The sequence below is a fragment of the Ambystoma mexicanum genome, chromosome 7q (assembly GCF_040938575.1).
Source record: "Ambystoma mexicanum isolate Mex_15411 chromosome 7q, UKY_AmexF1_1, whole genome shotgun sequence".
Taxonomy (NCBI): domain Eukaryota; kingdom Metazoa; phylum Chordata; class Amphibia; order Caudata; family Ambystomatidae; genus Ambystoma; species Ambystoma mexicanum.
In genome coordinates this window covers 283679605-283699451 of record NC_090941.1, presented here as the reverse complement: position 1 = coordinate 283699451, position 19847 = coordinate 283679605, and the positions used below count along the sequence as shown (strand labels likewise).

General features: G+C 48.8%; 1 protein-coding gene across 1 annotated transcript in view; it reads right to left on the bottom strand.

The window, feature by feature from the left end:
- The window catches only part of RBM26 (RNA binding motif protein 26), a 1704516-nt gene that overhangs the window by 1379189 nt on the left and 305480 nt on the right, over positions 1 to 19847 (bottom strand). Inside the window, exon 4 of the mRNA XM_069639899.1 lies at positions 16167 to 16255. Within this exon, the coding sequence (XP_069496000.1) occupies positions 16167 to 16255 (89 nt within the window). The remainder of the gene's footprint in view (positions 1 to 16166; positions 16256 to 19847) is intronic.

Here is a 19847-nt window from a genome sequence, read left to right as displayed (position 1 = left end):
GGTAGGGGTAGACGTGGATCCCCTGTAGGCGCAGCCGCGCCGCTACAGGTGCGAGGCACTTGGTGAACACCCTGGGTGCCGACTTCAATCCGAACGGGAGGGCCTTGAACTGGTAGTGCCGCATTTGGACCACAAACCTGAGGAACTTTCGGTGTCTTTTTAGAATGGGGATCTGGAAGTACGCATCCTCCAAGTCCAACGACGACAGGAAATCGCCTTCCTCCAGCTGTCCCAGCACATGCTGGAGGGTGACCATACGGAACTTCTGTGCCTTGATGTACTTGTTCAGTCGTCGTAGGTCCAGGATGGGGCGCCATTCTCCCGTCTTCTTGTTTTACAAGGAAGTACCTTGAGTAAACTTCGGAGCCCCAAAGCCTCTTTGGGACGAGCTCGATGGCACCCTTCTTGAGCATCGCCCTTACTTCCAACAGTAGTTGAGGGACGTGATTTTCCTTCCTGGCCACAGGTGGAACGCGAGGGCACTTCTTCTGAAACTCGAGGGCATGCCCTTGGGCCAGGGCGTCCAGCACCCAACGGTTGGTGGAGATGGACTCCCACACGCTGACGAACCTCGCCAGCCGGCCTCCCACCGGGGTGCTTCGGCGGGGGCCCGACCCCATGGTCGGTTCAACCTTGTTTGGAGGCCGCCTTGCCCCCTTGTCGACGACGGGCACCACCTGACTTGCCGCGTCCCCTGTAGGCTTCCTGGGACGAATATCTTGCCGGTAAGTGGAGGAGCCACTGCCGGATCCCTAGGAGGCACCTTGTCTGCCTCCGGAGCTCCGAAAGGACGGCCGTCGTTGTTGGAGCACTCCCAGTGCCCGGGCAGTCTGTGTCTGTCTTGATGGCCTGAAGGGACTCATCAACCGCCTTCCCAAACAGGTTGTTCCCGTCGAAGGGCATGTCCAAAACCTTGGTTTGTACGTTCTGGCGGAAATCCGTGGCCTTAAGCCATCCTCGTCGTCTCAAGCAAACGCCATTGCCCAACTGACGGAAACCGGTGTCAGCGATGTCCGTTGCCACCGTGATGGCGTGGTCCGAAGCAATCTCCCCCTCCTGTAGCATTTCGAGGGCCACAGCCCTTTTGGCGTCCGGAAGGAAGTCTAACAGAGGGGCCATTTTGAACAACAACTCCCTGTCGTAGCGGGCTACGATAGCCAGGGCGTTGGCCGCCTTGATAGTCGACGCTGTGGATGAGATGAACCATCGTCCCATCGTGCGCAACTTCCTGCCCTCGCCGTCCGGTGGGGAAGTTGATGTTGAGGCCGATGCCCCCCCCCCCCCAGCTTTCTTCTTTGCAGCCGCCGAGACGACTGAATCCGGGGTAGGTTGTGCCCGAAGGCACAAGGGGGCAGCGTCGGGGACCCAGTACTTCTTCTCGTACCGGTCCCTCTTTGCCGGCGCCGTGGCAGGGTTCTTGAGGAGTGCGAGCCCCTCATCCCAGATGTCATCAAGAAGCGGTACGGTGACGACCATCTTCCTTTTAGTCTCGCGCCGTTGGTATAGGAACCCTTCCTTCTTTTCTTCTGGGCAGAGCTGGAAAAGCTTGGATGCCCTGGAAATCATGGCATGAAAGGATCCAATCTGGTCGGGCAGGGACGCCCGAGCAGGGGGCGACGGGGGACACGTCCCCTCGCCGCCTCAGTCGTCATCTTTACCTGTCGTAGCCGTGTCCATGCCTGTATCATCCCCGTGGGTAGTAGACCGGGGGGAAGGCAGAGCAGGCCGCAGAGGTGGGAGAGGTGGCGTAGGATGCGTCGTCCTCCTCTTATGCGGTGGACTCTTCGAAGGTCCTGGCTCCGGTTCCCCCGTCGGGTCTGGCTCAGGTACCTCCGTCGGGGGAAGGGTCAACCTTGTCCTTATCTCCGAGCATAAGGACTGAATCGCTGACCAAATGGCCGCCGAGGTGTCCTGCGGCGCCGGAAACTACAGGCGCGAGGGCTCTTGAGGAGCCTTGTCGGTGACACCGTCGCTCTCGTCGTCGCCCTCGTCGGGATCCCTCCCGATGGGCTGGGCCTCTTCCACGACTTCGTTGAGCTCTTCTTCAGAGATCGTGTCCGTATCCACGATGGCCACCAGCCCCTCCCCCACCTTTTCCAACGAGGACGTCGTGGGGGTCTTCTCAATGGGCTTGAAAGACGACTCCCTCCGCGGTGGCAGGGAGACTGGGTCCCGAGGGTGCCTCCACTGGTGTAGCCTCCACAGGCTGAGCCAGGGCTGCGGCGACATCCTCAATCGAGGTCTTAGCAGGGTGAATTAAGGCCATCGTCACCTTCTGGACGCCTGGGGCCTTCACCTTGGGGGGAGGGTCCGAGCCTCACTCCCCCTCTGCCGGAATCTGAGATCGACCGGGGCCTCTCCAGAAGCTTCGCCGGGTTCTCTGACTTCCTCTTACCCAAGCCAGAGCGTTGGCTCGTGGTTAATGGCGCCGGGGAGGATGCGCCCTGCCTGGCAGCCAAGGAGCCCGACCGTTCGGTGCTCCAGGTGCCCGCGGACTCGCGGTGCTTAGCCTTTTGTTGGGCCCCCGTCGCACCCTCACAGGACTTAGAAGACCGCTCGGACTTCTTTTTCTTCTTCTCACCTGACGGGCTCTTCCCTTCCAGCCAGTTGGCGAGACGGAGGTGGCGATCCTTCATGGTCCGCTACAACATGTTCCCACAAAACGCACAGTCCTTCTTGTGCGGCTTGTCCTCATGGAGACAGTAGAGGCATAACGAATGCTTGTTCTCCTTGAGAACATTCTGAAGCTGGCATCCAGGGCAGGTCCTGAACAGCTTCCCGGGCGTCGAGCTTCCTTTCTCCTGGGCCATGTCCGGGTTAGGCCTCGGAACTTCTGGAATCCTCCAAAAGCGTAACATGACAAAATCTTCACCCTTGAGGGGCGTAGAAAGCTCTGAAACGGATCCCCGTTGATCGGATGTAGAACGGTGGAGCTTGAGGCTCTATTTAACCGAAAAATTAGAAAAAGCTCCTGAAAAAGCACGAAAACACAGCTAAAGCTCGAGAGCTACAGCACGAGGACTCCCAACACTTGAACGTGCGGTAAAAATCTGAGTATGGCTGCCGGAGGCAGGGCTTAGAGCGAGGGCAGTCATTGGCTGGGGGCAGTATGACCCAGAGACCAGTGATTGGTTACTACTAAGAAAGAGATCAGAAACGAAACTGATACCGATTTTTTTTCTATACCGAGGATTCCCGTCCTGACAACGGGGAATATTCATGAGCATGTGAATCCATGCCAGACCCCATGCTGGAGAACAGTACTTTCCAAAAGAACAGCAAATATGTCCATGTAATCCTACGTACTGTTGTGTATATCAAGGATCACTTGTTCTAAAATGTCTATTTCATTTGTTTTGATGTGTGCAATATTTACTTACAAATTGTTTCAAGGAATGTAAAGTGACTAAAGTAGTCTACATGTTTTTAAAAATGTCTCTGGTTGTATTGTTACTGGACATTTGGCAACAGTTTCTTCATGTTTGCAACCTGAATTAGCTCAAGGATGTCTACATCTTTACATTCAATAGCATTAACTTCTTTATTGAAAGCAAAATGTAATATTTTTTAATGAAGCAGGTAATGTGCAGTAGAGTAACAATGTATCCTTTTTTCAAACACGTTTCTTACAATTTCTAGTGTGTAGCTGCGTCCAGCATGTTTAAGCAGCGTTACTTTTTTTGCCAAACTGAAACACACTGTTGATTTAGTGTATTGAGATATGTTCTCCCTTATAAAAAAAGTCTTAACATTTTTAACTTGATTTTCTATCTACTCTTGTATCTGTGCCATTTCTAATATTACTGATTTATTCATCTGTTTTTAATTTTAGCCCGTGTGCCAAACTAAATTTGTATAGTCAATGGTTTGTTGTGCTAAATAAGCATCTCTTAAGTGCAGTTGTTGTATGTTGTATTTTAATGTGGTTTGTATGCTTTTTGGGGTGTTTCAAGAAATGTGTATGTTTTACATGTCAGATTTAAAACTTCTGCATTTGTGTCTTTTTACATATTATGTATTTATTTTTGATGTGCCTTTTGGAATTCTCTCTAAACCTCACAATACTACCTATATTTAAGAACATAATCTGCAGAGTACACAAAATACCTTGCTAAGATACAATCTTGTTTTAATATGTACTGCAAGAGTACTAAATAGTTGTCAATGTAAATTAGAACAAAAAGAATGCACACTTAAACATAGTTAGTGCAATGCATATCTAATACACAGTTTTATAAATGTGGAGTTTACACCTTTTTGGTTCTGACAATACTCTTTAAATGGTATTTTAAAAAGCATTCATTTGGATTAAAATGAATATAAGGAAGAAAAAAGTAAGGTTATTTTTGGGGCTTAATTTGTTAAACTTGTATGTTATTTTCACCTACGAAAAAATGAATACAGAGGGCCTCATTACGACCCAGGCGGAATGGGTTTAACAGCGGCGGTAAAGGTGCCGGTGCCATTAAACCCATTCCGCCCTATTATGAGGTTCCCTTGCGGGAGCCGCTCTGGACGTCTGGTCAGACCAGACGTCCTTTGCGGGTCCCACGAGGGGACCCCTATGGGGGCTCAAATGGAAATGGGGATGCGTTCTCTGAATGGGGAAATACCAGTTCCTCCAAGTTTGGAATGGCCCGGTATTTCCCCATTCACGGACCAGGACCCGTGTTTGGAGGCAGACATGCCCTTATTAAGGGCATGGCTGCCTCCAAACTCGTAATGAGGCCCAGTGTGTGGCAAAGTTTAAATGCATGTTCAGTTAAAGGGCCAGTACATCCAATAGTTTTCCAATGTATTTCACAGCAATTTCATAGCCAAATGTCAGACTGCTTATATATTAGTGTTTCAGTAGAGCCCAAAAGCATATTTTTAACAATTATATATACTTTGTCCCGTGTTTTAAGTTCATACTTGGACAATGTGTACACGCACAGGTTTAAAAACAGGGACACTGAACCATTGCAATACAACTATTTTTACATATCGTGTTACAGTAACATCTATCTTTATCATATGTACTTCTACTTCTTAAGTACATGACAACTTTATTACGCACTTTAAAAATGCATGTAGCAAAAACAATTTTTATAAACATACTAACAGACATTGGATGCACAGTTTAAGGTAGACATTTTTATTATACGCAAACAAATATAACCGATCTACATAAAATCATTTAAAGTATTCTTTAAATGTATATGATCTTTTATATCTGCAACTTTATTATGTTTAGTGAGGCATGTTAATATTACAATAAACATAACTTAAAGCTACACATTTTCTTTTAATTTTTACTTTTATAAACAAAATGAAAGCATTAAAAATCAACAATGCATGCACTTAAGTGAATTTGGTTAATTTACTCCATTATATGTTCATGTACTGGTAATATAATGTTTCAATGCAACATATTTTAACTGGTGAATTGTAAGAATCATTACTTATACTTAGGCTAATTTTATGCTTGCAAAATAAAATGAAATTGGACTATCCACAAGTAGATTTCTGCATTGTAAAAGATCTATACTCTGTTTCAAATTATCTTTAATACGCCTTAAGTGTCACCGGGAGAGGAAACAAAATGTAACATTGAGAGTTCATTTCTTTTTTTTTTTTTTTAAAGGAATGGTCATGTTTTATGCACAAGGTTTACTTACGTTACCTTTGTTTTATTGGATATAACTGCACTAACATGACTCATTTGTTCATGGATACTCTAAAACAAAGTTAAAGAAATGACTTTAAAGCAATAAATTAATAGTTACACACAGTAGTGACAAACGTACTGTTAGTCCATAGTCCCCTTTCCTCCATACTGTATGAGCGTCCCTCACTAGGGGCGGAAGACAGAACCTTTTTCACCACAAAAAAACCTTCCCCTTTAAATTTAGAGGCGAGGCCCTGGGAGCATGCGCGCCCCTGACTCCACCCACCGGTTAAACTCCTCAGTCCCCACTGACTCGTTGACAATATTCTACATTGCCTAATGACACCAGTATTATTAGGGTGGAAGATGGGACGTATGGAGGAAAGGGGACTATGGACTAAGTACATTTGTCACTATGGTGAGTAACTTAATTATTCTTCCGTCCCTTCCCTTTCCTCTATAATGCATGTTATGTTATGTTATTTGGCATTTATACAGCGCTCTATACATCATTGGTGTGACCTCAAAGCGCTGGTAGGTGTAACCTCAGGGACCGCAGTCCAGGTCAGAGAGAGTAAGTGTCGTAGGGTGCGTGGGTGCAACAATTATGTATGCAGCTGATGTAGATGCCTAGTGGTAGCTGCATCCTAGCGTTAGGTATGGGAGTGATGATATCAGTTGAATGTGTACAGTCTGGTGGGTGGATTCCAGACTAGGTTCTGGCTGCGTTAGGCCTGTAGGACGCTTATGTATGTAGCCAGGCCGGTTTGTCATGGGATATAGCTGCATTTTATTAGGGTGATGGGTGTTTATGGGGTAGTGTTTGTATGTGAGCAGCTAGACTGAATAATTGAGGGGTATAGCTGTATTCTAATTGTGTGATGGTAGAGAGTAAGCGTAGAGATATATATATATATGATAGTTCATCCACAGAGCGCCTAAGCGCAGTGTGTTTCGAAGGCCACAGATGACAACGGAGGGAACGAGGGAGAATTCCAAGATAGTCCGACAGGCCATGAGCAGCATGAGTGTGAAGATTAGCTACTGGACTCTGTCTGGAGAAGCCAGACCATGCACATGCTAAGGCACGGACAGGAGTGCATGCTTAGGAATGGTACATGGGGACCGGGGGGCAGGGTACACTGCGATATCGCTGGGGGTCGAAGTAAGGGTAAACAGCAAGCAAGAAGGGCAGGGAAACATCACAGGACTAGAGGGGCTGCGGGTATACAGCGACATCAAAGAGGACCAGGAGCGCTTAGCGACACCGTGGGGAGCAAAGGGGCAGGCACGGATTAGCACGATAGTTGGATCAGTGGTTTGGAGCAGTGACGAGATGGTGTGGGCAACAGTGAAACATGGTGACCTGAGGGGTTGTGGGTACGCACGCCCTCGGGGATGGCAGCCAGGTCAGTAGGGAGTGTAGGTGTCATAGGGTGCGTGGGTGCACCAACTATGTGTGCAGCCAATTTAATTTCCTGATGGTAGCTGCATCCTAGCATTCGGTGTGGTGGTGGTATCAGTTGAATGTGTGCAGTCTGGTGGGTGGACACCAAGACTGGGTTCTGGCTGCATTATGCCTGTAGGACGCTTGTGTGTGCAGCTAGGCCAGTTGGTCATGGGATATAGCTGAAATTAATGTAATGAGGTGTTCATGAGGTAGTGTTCGTATGTGAGCAACTAGGCCGAATTTATCAAGGGTATTGCTGTACCCTACTTGTGTGATGATGTAGAGTAGAGAGTAAGCGTAGTGATATATGATGGTTCATCTACAAGGCGTCTAAGCAAAAAGCGCTTCGAAGCACTCGATGACAGGGAGGAAACAAGGGGAAAATGCAGAGACACTCCTACAGGCCCATGGGCAGTATGAATCTGTTGACTAGCTACTGCACTCTGTCTAGGCACGGACAGGAGGCTTTGTCTGGGAACGGTACACGAGGATCGTAGGGGCTGGGTCCACAGCGACATCGCGGGGGGCCGGGTAGAGGCAAACAGCAAGCGTGTAGGGCCAGAAGTACAGAGACATCACAGGACCAGAGGGACAGGGGGTATACAGGGACATCAGGGATACCAGAGGGGCGGGGCTATGCATCGATAACACGGGGGCTGCAGGGGTAGGGGCACTCGGGACATCACAGGTACTAGAGGGGCTGGGCTTACAGTGACAGGATGGGGCGGCAGAGGGATACATACGGACATCAAGGGGAACAAGAGGGCAGGGGTATATGGCGATACACAGGCACACAGAGGGGCACTACAGCGACACCATGGGGGCTAGAGGGGTGGGCATACACAGTTACATCACAGGGAACAGGAGGGCAGGGGTACACAGCGAAACATTAGACACACAACGACATTATGGAAACTCGAGGAGCCAGAGGGTCTGGGAACACAGCAGCAGGACGGGTGAATCAAAGGGGCAAGAGGGGTTAGGCATACATCGACAGGACGGGGAGCCAGAGGGGTAACAATGAATACACGGGGAGCCATTTGGCAGGGCTACATAGTGACACATGGAAATAAAGTGCAGGGGGCACAGACATCACGGGGACTAAGGGATGCACAGCGATATGGGGAATCAGGGGGCAGGGCGCATAGCGACAGCATGGGAATTATGACCCAAGGAGATCATTAGTCTGCATTTTAGGAATACGGTTGTTTATAGCCAAATTAATGGGTGTATTCCTTGATGACCTGGTTGAGAGTTCCATTGTGTATTTAGTCATTGGGTTGTTAGAAATGTAATCGCTTCGGAGGTTGAGGTTGGTGTTATGGAAATACGATTTTAGAGCTTTGCGGAAAATCATATAGTCTTGAGTGAGTTGAATATGTGGGAGAAGTGAGTTCCACAGAGTCGGGCCGAGAAGGCGGATCATCCGATCCCGACAGTTGTTGGGATCACTAAAAGGAGGGTGGTGTTTGATTTTAGGGTGCGGGGTGGGAGGTATGGTTTTAACTTTTGTAGCAGGTATAATGGGCAGTCTTGTGCACTGCACGGTTAGTGATGCACAGGGTCTTGAAAGAGGCTCTTCGTCCGACAGGGAGCCAGTGGAGGGTTTTGAGAGCTGGATAGGTGTGGACTCTTGGAACCAGGGCGAGGAGCAGTTTAGCAGCAGCGTTTTGCGCTCTTTGGAGTTTAAGATTACAACTGAATGTAGCCCCAGGGTAGAGAGGAGACCCTCCTTAAGAAAACAGATTCCTTAGAACCGCCTGTCCGAAAGCAGAGTCTTACAGAGCCGGCGTCCAAACATTAGTGCTTAGAGAAAGCCGAAGGGGCGGCCCAGGTGGCTGCCCTACTGATGACCTGCCATTGCACCTGCTGCTGGAATGCGATGGCCGTGGCTCTGACGGCATGGGCGTGCATGTTAGCTTGAAGTGGTTTATGCTGCCCCTCATGGGCCTCATTGATGGCCGCAACCATCCATCTCGCTATAGAGGCCTTGGATGGTTGATAGCACGGCCTTTACCCCCTTCCCCCCCACAACCCCTCAGAGTTAAGAGCGTCTGACTTGTGGAAGTCCTTGGTCCTGTCCAGATAGAATTTCAGAGCGTGTCTGACATCCAGACAGTGCAATACCCTCTGAGCATCATCTTTAGGATCAGCAAAAAACATGGGCAAGACTATCTACTCGCTTAGATGGAGAGCAAAGACTACCTTAGGTAGTAACACAGGGTGTGTTCTCAGGACCACCTTATCCTTGTGAATAGTATAGGGTTCTGAAGCCACCAGTGCCTGGATCTCGCCGACTCTGCAAGCAGAGGTGAGGCCCACCAACAGAGCTGTTTTAACGGTGACCAGCCTAATGTCCAGACACCATTGGCTCGAATGGTTTGTGCGCCAAGGCCCCCCAACACTACATTGAGGTCCCACATGGGGTGTGGTTTTTTTGATAGGCGGGAAGAGCCTGGCAAGGCCCGCCAAATGTCGCTTGAGCACAGGGTTGGAAGGGGAGAGGACCTCCTCCTCCAAAGTTCTGCAGGACCCTATGGCTGCCAAATAGGTGCGGCATGTCTCCACCTGCACGCCTGAGTGAGCAAGGTGTGCAGAGCAGGAGAGCACAACATCCAATCTCCATCTCTTTAGAGTCTGTCCAGTGACAGCACCTAGTCCATTTACTTTTGTACTGACTCCTAGCAGCCTTGCTCCTAGCGCCATGAATGATTTCCCGGTTAGCCTGTGATAGACCCAGGTGTTTCAGCTTGACCTGCTCAGGAACCACACAGTAAAAGCTAGTTTCTGTGGAGCGGGGTGGATGACCCTGCTGCACAAGACGAGCTGGGCCCATCGGCAGGTGAATGGGAGGCCTGTCCGAGAGGCTGGGAAGCTCCGAGAACCACGGTCTTGCCGGCCACCTCAAAGCTATCAGAATGATGCTGAGGTGACAAGATTCCTTTATCTAGCAGATCACCCTGTGGATCAGGGGTGTGGGAGGGAAGGCGTATGCTGTCATGCCGTTCCACTGTATCTGGAATGCATCGCCCAGGGAGCCGGAGCCCTGTCCCTGCCAGGACACGAACTGCTGGCACTTCCTGTTGTCCCAGGAGACAACTAGATCCACCTGCGGATCCTGCCCAACTGCTGAAGATCTCCAGCAGCACCCAATTGTTCAGCTGCCACTTGCAATTGTCTGCTCCCAGTATGCTGAGCCTGTCCGCTCCAGGTTTGACTCGCCTCGCAGGTGGATGGCCGTCAGGTAGATGTTCTTCAGGGCCCAATCCCACATGCTGATCGCTAGTCTGCACAGTGGAGGGGACATGGTACCCCCTTGCTTGTTGACATAGTACATGCTGGTGGAGTTGTCGGTCTGGAGGAGGACGACCTTGCCCCCAATGAGCAGAAGGAAGGCTTTGAGAGCTAGCCAGATGGCCTTCAGCTCCAGCCAGTTTATATGAGACGCCTACAAGGTCCAGACTCCATGGACACTGGTTGTCAAGAGCCCCCTCCGCCCCCCTCCCCCAGCCTTCCAGGTAGGAATCCATGGTGATGGTGACCTGCAAGGTCAGCTGCCAGAAGGGCTTGCCCGTCCGCAGGTTCCAGTCCTTGGACCACCATGTGAAGTCCGGGTGTAGAGAATGAGTAATGCTGACCAGCTCCGCTAGGGAGCCCCTCTCCTGATTCCATGAGGCAGCGAAGTGCAGCTGTAATCTCATCTTGAGTCTCGTGTGGGGTACGGCCAGTAGGACCACTGCCATGATACCAAATAAATGTTGGTACCACCAGGCTGATGTTACCCCTCAGGTGAGGAAGTGAGTAGCAGCCCTCTTGATGGCCGTGATCTTTACCTCAGAGGGAAAATATATCTCGGAGCCGGTGTCCCAGATGAGGCGCAGGAAGGTCAGTCTCTGCGTAGGCTGCAGCAGAGACTTACTGAGGTTGATCAAAAACCCCAGCTCGTGGAGTGTGATCATAAGGGCAGAGGAAGTGTGGTAAACTGCCTCTGGAGATCTGGCCCTGATGAGCAAGTCCAGGTACAGGTAGACACGGCGGCCCTGAGGAGAGTCGCCACTGCATGGTCTGGTCAACACCCTGGGGGCATAGCTGAGGCCGAAGGTTAGCACCTTGTATTGGAAATGGTAGCCAATAATCCTGAATCACAGAAAGGAACGATGAGGCTGCCAAATCGTGACGTGTAGATAAGTGTCCTTCAGATCCAGAGAGCATATCCAGTATCCCCTGCACAATGTCTCCACAATGAGTACTGGCATAACCATCTTGTATTTTTGAAGAGGGAGGGAGAGGTTGAGGGTGGAGAGGTCCAACAACTCTCAGGCCAGCCTGGCTTTTCTTTTGTATGGCGAAAATCCTGGAGTAGAAGCCCAAGCGCCTCTGGGAGGTTGGGACTTCCTGTAACGCTCACCTGATTCCCGTAGTGGCGCCGGTCTTGACTGGGCGTATACCGTATCTTCAAAGGTGATGTGTAACACACGGCTGGCTCTTTGGGCTGGACCTCTGTGCACTGTATGTTTGACTCGAAGGGTAAGATGTCTGCAGATAGAAAATATGGGATTAAGGAACTGGGTTATTGAATGTCTCTCTCTTCTTCCCTTTCTCTTCTCCTGTAGAACCCCAAAGGTTAACGCTCTCACCTTAGGTAAGTGAACGCCGTGCTCTCCATCTGCCTCGGGGCAGGGTGCTGTAACCAGTTTCTTCACTGGATAAGGGGAGCAGGCCTCTTGACTTCAGAGGACTGCTGTCCGTCGTTTACTGCACGAACGGTAAGTTTCGAGTAATTCTAATGTCTTTAAAGTCTTTAGTAATGATGTTTCTTGTTTTGCAGGGTTCCGGCGATGGCGGATGACGGGCTGAAGTGAGTTGAAGATGGAGCCCGTGTGATGAATAGAAGCGCCTGGAAGCACGTAAGTAAGCGCTTGTTGCCTGCTTCACGATGCGCTCTAACTGTCTTTTTATTTTGCAGGTACAAGTTCGGAGCGGCTGCAGGGTGCCGGAATACCCACTGGGTTAGATGTGGAAAGGAGTAATGGCACGTGAGTATTAAAGTTCCCCAATGTCTTTAAACGCACCTTGTTTTGTCTTTCAGATGCGGGATGCAGCGCCGAAGGCCTCCGGAGCGTGCAAAGAGTTGGTAAGCTTTTGTCTTTCAGATGCCGGAATGCAGTGTGAAGACCTCCGGAGCGCACGAAGAGTAGGTAAGCCTTTGTCTTTCAGATGCCGGAATGCAGCGCGAGGCGTTGGTGACAGCCGATGGACCAGGTAAGTGAAGAGCTGTCACTGAAGACCGTAATGCTAACCTGTTCTTTCTTGTCTTGATAGGTGTTGCTATAGACTGGATTCAGGATGGTAAGCCTTTTTCCTTAGGCCCAGGATCAGATGCAGAAGACACGATGAGCGTTCTGCTGCAGAGGATGCAGAATAACGCAAAGCAAGATTCATCCATCGGGTGTGGTTTAAATAGCCTCCTGTAGTGCTTAGGTGTCTCCTTCCACAGCCACGCCTAGGTAAGAAAAGAGTTCCTGCTTTCCAGAAGAGTTCCAGTGTTCTGAATCTAGGGAGTGGCTCCTGCCCCACCCAACAGGAAAAGTAGTTCCAAACAGAAGCGGATCAGAGGCTCAACTGGCAGGCAAGTAAGCAGCATGGTCTGCTGCAGGTATGTCCACCCAAGCATTATGAGCCCGGCGCTTCCAGCGCTGGGACTGGGCATATTTATGAGCCTGGTGCCACTGGCGCCAGGACTGGGTCCAAAAGGTCCCAATTGGGACTGGTTGGCACTCGGAACCCGGGTTATGGATCTGCTTCCAAGGGAGTTGGGAAAACCCTGACCTTTTGGAAGCAGAGATCATGACACTTCCTCCACTGCCTGGCTCTCGACAAGCGATCAACAGAGCTGCTGTCCCAATCTGTGGGAAGGAAGGAGGAGAGGGAGGGATGGATGGGTAAGCGGTAGCCTGTGGATACTACAGAAAGGATCCAGGTATCCGCAAACTTCTGATGCCAAAACTGTGCATGAAGGGCAAGCCTGCCCCCCCACCGGAGACACGTGGACCCGAAGGGATGAGTCATGACACTGCTGCGGCGGAGGGGGACTGAAAACAAGCCCTTACTCCACCCCTTTTGTTGTTTGCGCTGGTTTTGACTCAGCAAGCAGTCAGGCTGCCTGGACCTCCGTTCTTGGAAGCCACAGAACCCCCCCGAAAGTCTGCCCCTTGTCGGACCGCTGATTTGACTGGGTGTATACCTTGGGCGTGGCCATCGTAAGGATAAAGACTTTGCAGTTTGCAAACAGTTTTCCTTTTTATCTAGATCCTAATCGGTGGTGCAGTGAAAGGTCGCCATCCTCGAATGGAAGGTCCAATATTTGTTCGTGGACATCTGGGTTGAATTTAGTAGTCCGAAGCCAGGCAGTCCTCATGTCCATAGCGATGCATATGGCCCGGCCAGAGGTGTCAATGTGGGCCACAGTGGACTCCATGTCGTCTTGGCACCACCATTTATGCCTCTGCCAGTCCTGCCTTGAAACGTGACTGGTTCTGCACCAGAGGTTCTGGAAGAAAGTCGGCTAGATGCAGTGAAGCGTTGGAATGTACGCCTCCAAGATCTTCTCCTTGCCTAGCAGCGCCGAGGACAAGGTGGCCGAGGACGACTGAGGCTTTGAGTAGAGTAACGCTGCAGCAATCGCTGAAGAGTGCGGTTGAGGGTGGGCCAACAGCAAGAGTGGATCCCCCTCCATCTGCCTATACTTGGCGTCCAAGCGCAGATTGACAGGTTGGGCAGAGTGGGGTTTGAGGCACCCCTTCTTGGCCCAGGTGACATCCTTCTGCATCGGGATCCCTCTTCTAGGCGCGGGCGTAGAGTGAGGACCTCGGCCAGTTCCCCCGCCTCTGGTTGTTCGACTTCAGGTTGAGGAGGGCCCAAGTACTCTGCCAGACCTGCGAGTCGTTCGTAGAGGGCCTTTGCTGAAGATGGTGTGTCGGGGTCTTCTTCCTCGTCTGTGTTCACCAGGACGTCTGGCTGGTCTGGAGCGGGTGGAGGAGTGCTGGGCACCGAGAGCGGAGGTGTCGAAACTGGAGCCGTAGGCTGCAGCAGAGGCTGGTACGGAACCGCCTGAACTGTGGGAGTCAGGGGAGCCGGAATCGTAGGGGCTGGCGTGGGCAGCAGGGGCTGCACCAGGGCCTGCAGGGCTGGAGCCATAGGAGGAATGACTATAGGCGCAGGAGGAGGGGCTGGAGGGAGCATGTCCCTGATCACATCCCTAAGGATGGACCCCATCTGAGGCGATCTCATGAGCGTGAAGAACTTTTCAAAGAACCTGTCCTCGCAGGCCGGTGGGGTGGCAGGTGATATGGACAGGGTAGCAGGCTGCTGCTGGTGCCAGTGTGTACACCATCTATCTGGTTGCGGGGTAAACCTACCCTGTGATGCAGATGGATAAGCTGTAGGCCACGTACCTGGTTGACACACAAGTCCCCACCTTGTACCTTGTTCTCCCACCTGCTCCGTTCCTCTGGGCGGTATCGGACGAGCGGCCATCTTGTCTGGCGCGGCGGCCTAATTTTCGAGCTGCATGCCAAAGTCGTGGTGCTTGGCTCACTGGGCCCATACTCCTCCAGGACACTTGGGGATGGAGCATGAGACCTAACCTGCACCTCAGGCTTAGGCCTGGTAGGTGCGTCGCCCTCAGCAGTATCGCCGGTAGTGCTGCGTGCAGGCGGCTCCCCCTCAGACATGTTGCTGGTACAAGGGCGTCGGCCTGACGGCCGGTAGCTGGATTAGCCTTGGTACCGCTGCTCGTTTGAGAACCTGAGAGATTCCTCCCTTGGGCCGTGACTTATGTCTGACAAAGTCCTTCAAGTCCTCTGGAGGCGACTTCCCGAAGAGCTCCCTCCACCTAGCTAATCTGTTCTTCCGAGTACTTGAAGAAAGTGTGTTGCACTCAGTACATCCCTCCCATCCGTGGTCAGGGCCAAGGCAGCAGAGGCAAAGAGCATGGGGATCTGATGTAGGGAAGAGCCCCTCGCAAGCTGGACACCTGCTGACACCCGCTGAAGTTGACATGCGCCGGGGAGGAGCGTGGCGCCAGACAAAAAAGACTGAAGTATCCGAGGAATAGCGCGTGCAATTACATGGCTGAAGCAAAACCCAGGAGCGCTGGTGAAATCAGCCCGTACCCGTCGACGTGGAAAAGGGGACTGCGGAGTGGCACCGGTGGGTGGAGTCAGCGGAGCGCGGGGACACCCATGCAGCATGGAGGAAAGGGGACGGGACATAAGAGTAAATACTATATTAGCCTGTATTTATGTGAGTTTGTGCGACCTTAAGTTGTGTGCAGCATGCAAGATCTCAGGTTCACAACAATTTGTACATGCACTGTCCATACATGTACGTCTAAACTGTGCATAAAAATATATGTTCATTGGCTTCATGCATGATCTAAAAGATACATCTTAAATCGTAAATTATTCCAGCCCAATTGAAGATTTTGGTGCATACCAAATATCGTGTACATCATGTACATCATTGAGGCTGCTTTTCAGATATTTGGGTTGAAATGCTTTGTTTTCCCTATGAGAAAACCACATATTAAAAGCCGTTAAAAATGAGATTATGAGATTAACACATTTATTTTTTAAATTATGAAATAATTAATGATAATGTCTGAAATTGTCCATTTGGGACGACTGCCTCAAAATTTGACTATGGAATTTTTCCAGATATATTGAAGAGTGTAAGAGTTAAGAAAAGTTATTTTCTGAAACTGAGACTCACCAAAGAGAAGAAAATCAGAGCAATCAACCCCTCCAATGACATGACTGGCTGGAGGAAAATGGAGACTGAAAAAAGGGTTGCACTTTTGGGCTTTTTGAAGACTTCCTGGGCGAAGTCCTGGCTCTCAAGGGAATAGCTCAGCTAGAGATTGGCGCATGGCAGCAGCTTGGGGGAGGTACAAGGGGAGGGGCATTATCTCTTTACATATACTTTTATAATAAAACATGAAAACTTAGTTCTGTTGACAAGTAGGCTTATTAAGAATCTTGCCACGCGGAGCAACCTCAACATTACCTGTTTTCTCTATATCTTGAACTTGACTGCTGTGGACTGTGATTAACTCTCCTAGAAAACTTCTTTTCCCTTTCATCATCCTTTGGTACCTAATAAAAAAAGTATTTTGAATTAACTAAGCTGGAAAGAGAATTTATATAACTAAGTTACAGGGCAATCATCAGGAATCGGCTTAGGAATAGCTGCATGCAAACTAGCAAGGGTGAATTCAACATATAAAAGACTTCAAACTACAATGAATTGGAAAATCCCTTACTGTTAAGTGACTGCTAACAAGTTCCAGTTTTTGCATAACCTATAGATTCTACAAAGCATCTGCTGAAATGTTCCATCCCATTTCTAAATTTCAAACTCAGAAGTAGGTTATAGAAACAAATACCTACAAGTCATGTTCAACACACAGGTTTACATACACCGTTATAATTTTATTAGACTTTACTTAATTTAACCAGAATGGTTAAACCTGTACCAAATGAAATAATTACCATCGGGAAAAGGCCCAAGTGTGGGTTATCAACAAATACAAGTAGGTGCCACGAATTCTACAATAGGAAAAACAAATACAAGTGGTTACTCTTATTTAATTATACTACTACTCCAGAATGTAATTTTCGGATTATCACATTAGTTGAAAATCAGCGACTTTGTTGATACTGTTGGCTATTAACCATAACTTGACATGATTAGCTAATGATGGATGTAAAATGAAAACACTTTACAGAAGAGGCAGCAAATACCTTTTAAGTTCTGTATATGGGGGATTGGGAGATCTATTCTGCTATCCCATATTTCACTGGTCAATACGTAACCTAGGAAACAAATATTCTGTGTAGAATTTGTAATAGTCTGAGAGGGTGCGATTAATAATCAATGGGTATAAAAAGAAAAAATGAGTAGTATAACCCGATTCGTAATATGCAAGACCATTTTGAAATTGGCAGGCTGATGTTATTCACTTAGACATGTTTCCTGTATCCCTCAATAAGGTTAAAACTGCAATATGAAGTTTATGTAAATATGTACTATATTTATAATCTAAATGGATCAAATATTGAGTGGTTGACTAAGGTTTTAAAGGTTTTGCTTATCTATTTTGTAAGACGTATGTGCAGAATTATTAATTTACAGCCCCATGATCACCAATTGTTATCATGCGACAAAAGGGTGTGTTATACCGCATCTTTATAATATGTGCTACTGGTGTGATGATGTCGGAAGGTAACACAAGAAAGGGGTGTGAGCAAAAAGCTTTAACAAAGGCTAGGGCACTAAACAACCTAAACTAGGTCAATAACACAAAAAGTACAATGCCCTCTACTCGTGTATAACAAAATTATTTAAAAAAGCTATTTTTCAATGGATATAAAACAAAACATTCTTTATTCTTATTCAAAATAATCAAAACATGACAATTCATGTAAAACAAAATTTTACAGTACTAATTAGCAATGTAAATCTGACACTGCTAGCCTACCATTTATCAAACACCTACTTTGTTCACACCACACCACACACAAACATATTCAAAGCAAGAAACACTTGAAAATCATATAGAGTTGTACGTAACTAAACAAGCTGGATACATAGGACAACAAAGTTGTCTGCAGCTGTCCAAAGTTTCTCACCATTATGATGTTTGTATATACGAGTTGTATATTATTACAAAATCTCTACTTCTAAAGAGTTATGCATGTATCCAGGGTCTCAGTCACACACGCAAGGTGGCATGCTGATGTTATCAAGCCACATAACAGCCATCTTGGTACTAAATACCTTTTAGTAGTGACACAGCCGACTTTGCTTAATTATAAGATGCAACCCATCTTATAATCACCGGTGAATTGTCAAGACTGACTGGCTAACTATCCTCACATCATGGATGCCCCAGTGGCTAGAATATTTCTGCTGAGTGTTATTGTCTATCCATGTTCTAATACTGTCGTACCAGGAAAGGATTGCCAACATATTGGCTGCTTTGATGGTAGTCAGAGCGGTGCTAATAACCCGCTTGCCAAATGTGTCCAATTGCTTACCCTCCTTGTCCGGGGGTACCATACATGGGGAAGAAGGGTTGGCTGATCTCTTCCGCGCATCTGCTGACACCATCTGTCAGTGGATGGCTGGGTAGGAGCCGAGTCTGGTACCTTGTATTTTTTCTCCATGTAATTTCTTTTAGAGGAGCCGAGAAGGGATTTTTCATCACCAATAAACCACCTTCCCAGGTGTCATCCAGCATAGGAAATTCAACCACACCAACTTCCTGGAGGTTTGATGCCTTTGAAACAGGAAAATTTCCTTCGTCTGCTCTTCCGGAACCAGATCGAAGAGCTTAACTGTACATGTAGAGTGCATTGAACAAGCATATCTTGTCTGGAGGTGAATCTCGGGAAGACAGATCCCAATCAGCTGGCACTAGGTTGTCGGACACGTCCCCAGACACTCATACTACTGATGATTGTGCGTCAGGACCAGTATCAGTGTCTGTGAGGGTAGCCACCATGACAGGGAACTAAGGTGTCTGCCATGGACGGGGAGTAACCAAATCCTCTCTTGAAAGACTCTTAGTCTGGGCACCCAGAGGGGCCGGAGGAGTTAGAAAATGCTGTAGTTCTGTGACCAGCGTTTGCAATGTGGACAGGATATCCAGAGACAAGTCTCAGGAAGCCTGTGAAATTGATACTGGTGGTATTCTCAAGGGAACTGTAGGCACTGCAGTCGGTTGAAAAGCTGGTTGAGGATTCTGCAGCGTCAGCAGCTACACAGACCAGATGTGCCAACCCTTCTTCACCCATGTATGGTACCCCTCGGACAAGGCGGGTGAGAAATTTAGCAAGCTGGTTTTTACGGATCTAGGTGATCACTGCAACACCCTAATGTCAACTTATTTTATTTGACCTCTTTTACTCCATATATACGTTGGGGAATCCCCCGCAACCACCTACATGTATTAAAACTACCCACCCACCCCCCATATATATATGGGTATAAAGGGGGACACAATTTTAAAAAAAGGTTGACATTTTGGACGTCACAGTAATTGTATAATGCTGATTATTACCACTGCCACTACCATCAAAACCGCCGATTCGTTGGCGATCCTCTCCCGGTACAACAGTTATGGTACAAGCTGGGTCCCATCTTAGAATTTCTCCCAGATGACAAGCCGGATGAGGCTCTGGTGCTGTTGCACGAAGGTTGCTTCAGATTACACCATTACTTTCTCTCTGGACATAGCAGACCCAGGCTTCTGCCAGATGGGTAACAGAGCAGTATTAAGATGCCAAGGATGGTTGAAAGCCACCCATTTTTGTCCAGCGGTGCAGTCCAAGGTCGCAGACATGCCATTTGATGGAGTGGACCTCTTTGGAAAGAAGGTAGAGACACTCCAGACCATCAAGGCTGACATGATTACCGCATGTTCCTTGGGCACCAGCGAAGGCAGTCCATTTGTTCCGGTAAGGGCTACTTCACCAGAACCTCCAAGATTACAGGCCCTCCTATTGCCAACCGTCTTGCACCAGCTCCCAAGAGGCATACAAGGGTACTTTTCAGCAAAGCAGAGCTTCTGCAAGGACAAATGCCCTAGCAAGCCTGACCTTGACCAACACCAGGACCTGTGTCCACACTCTAGTACTCCAGTGGTGGGCCGGTTGTCACAGTTTGACGATCAGTGGCACATCT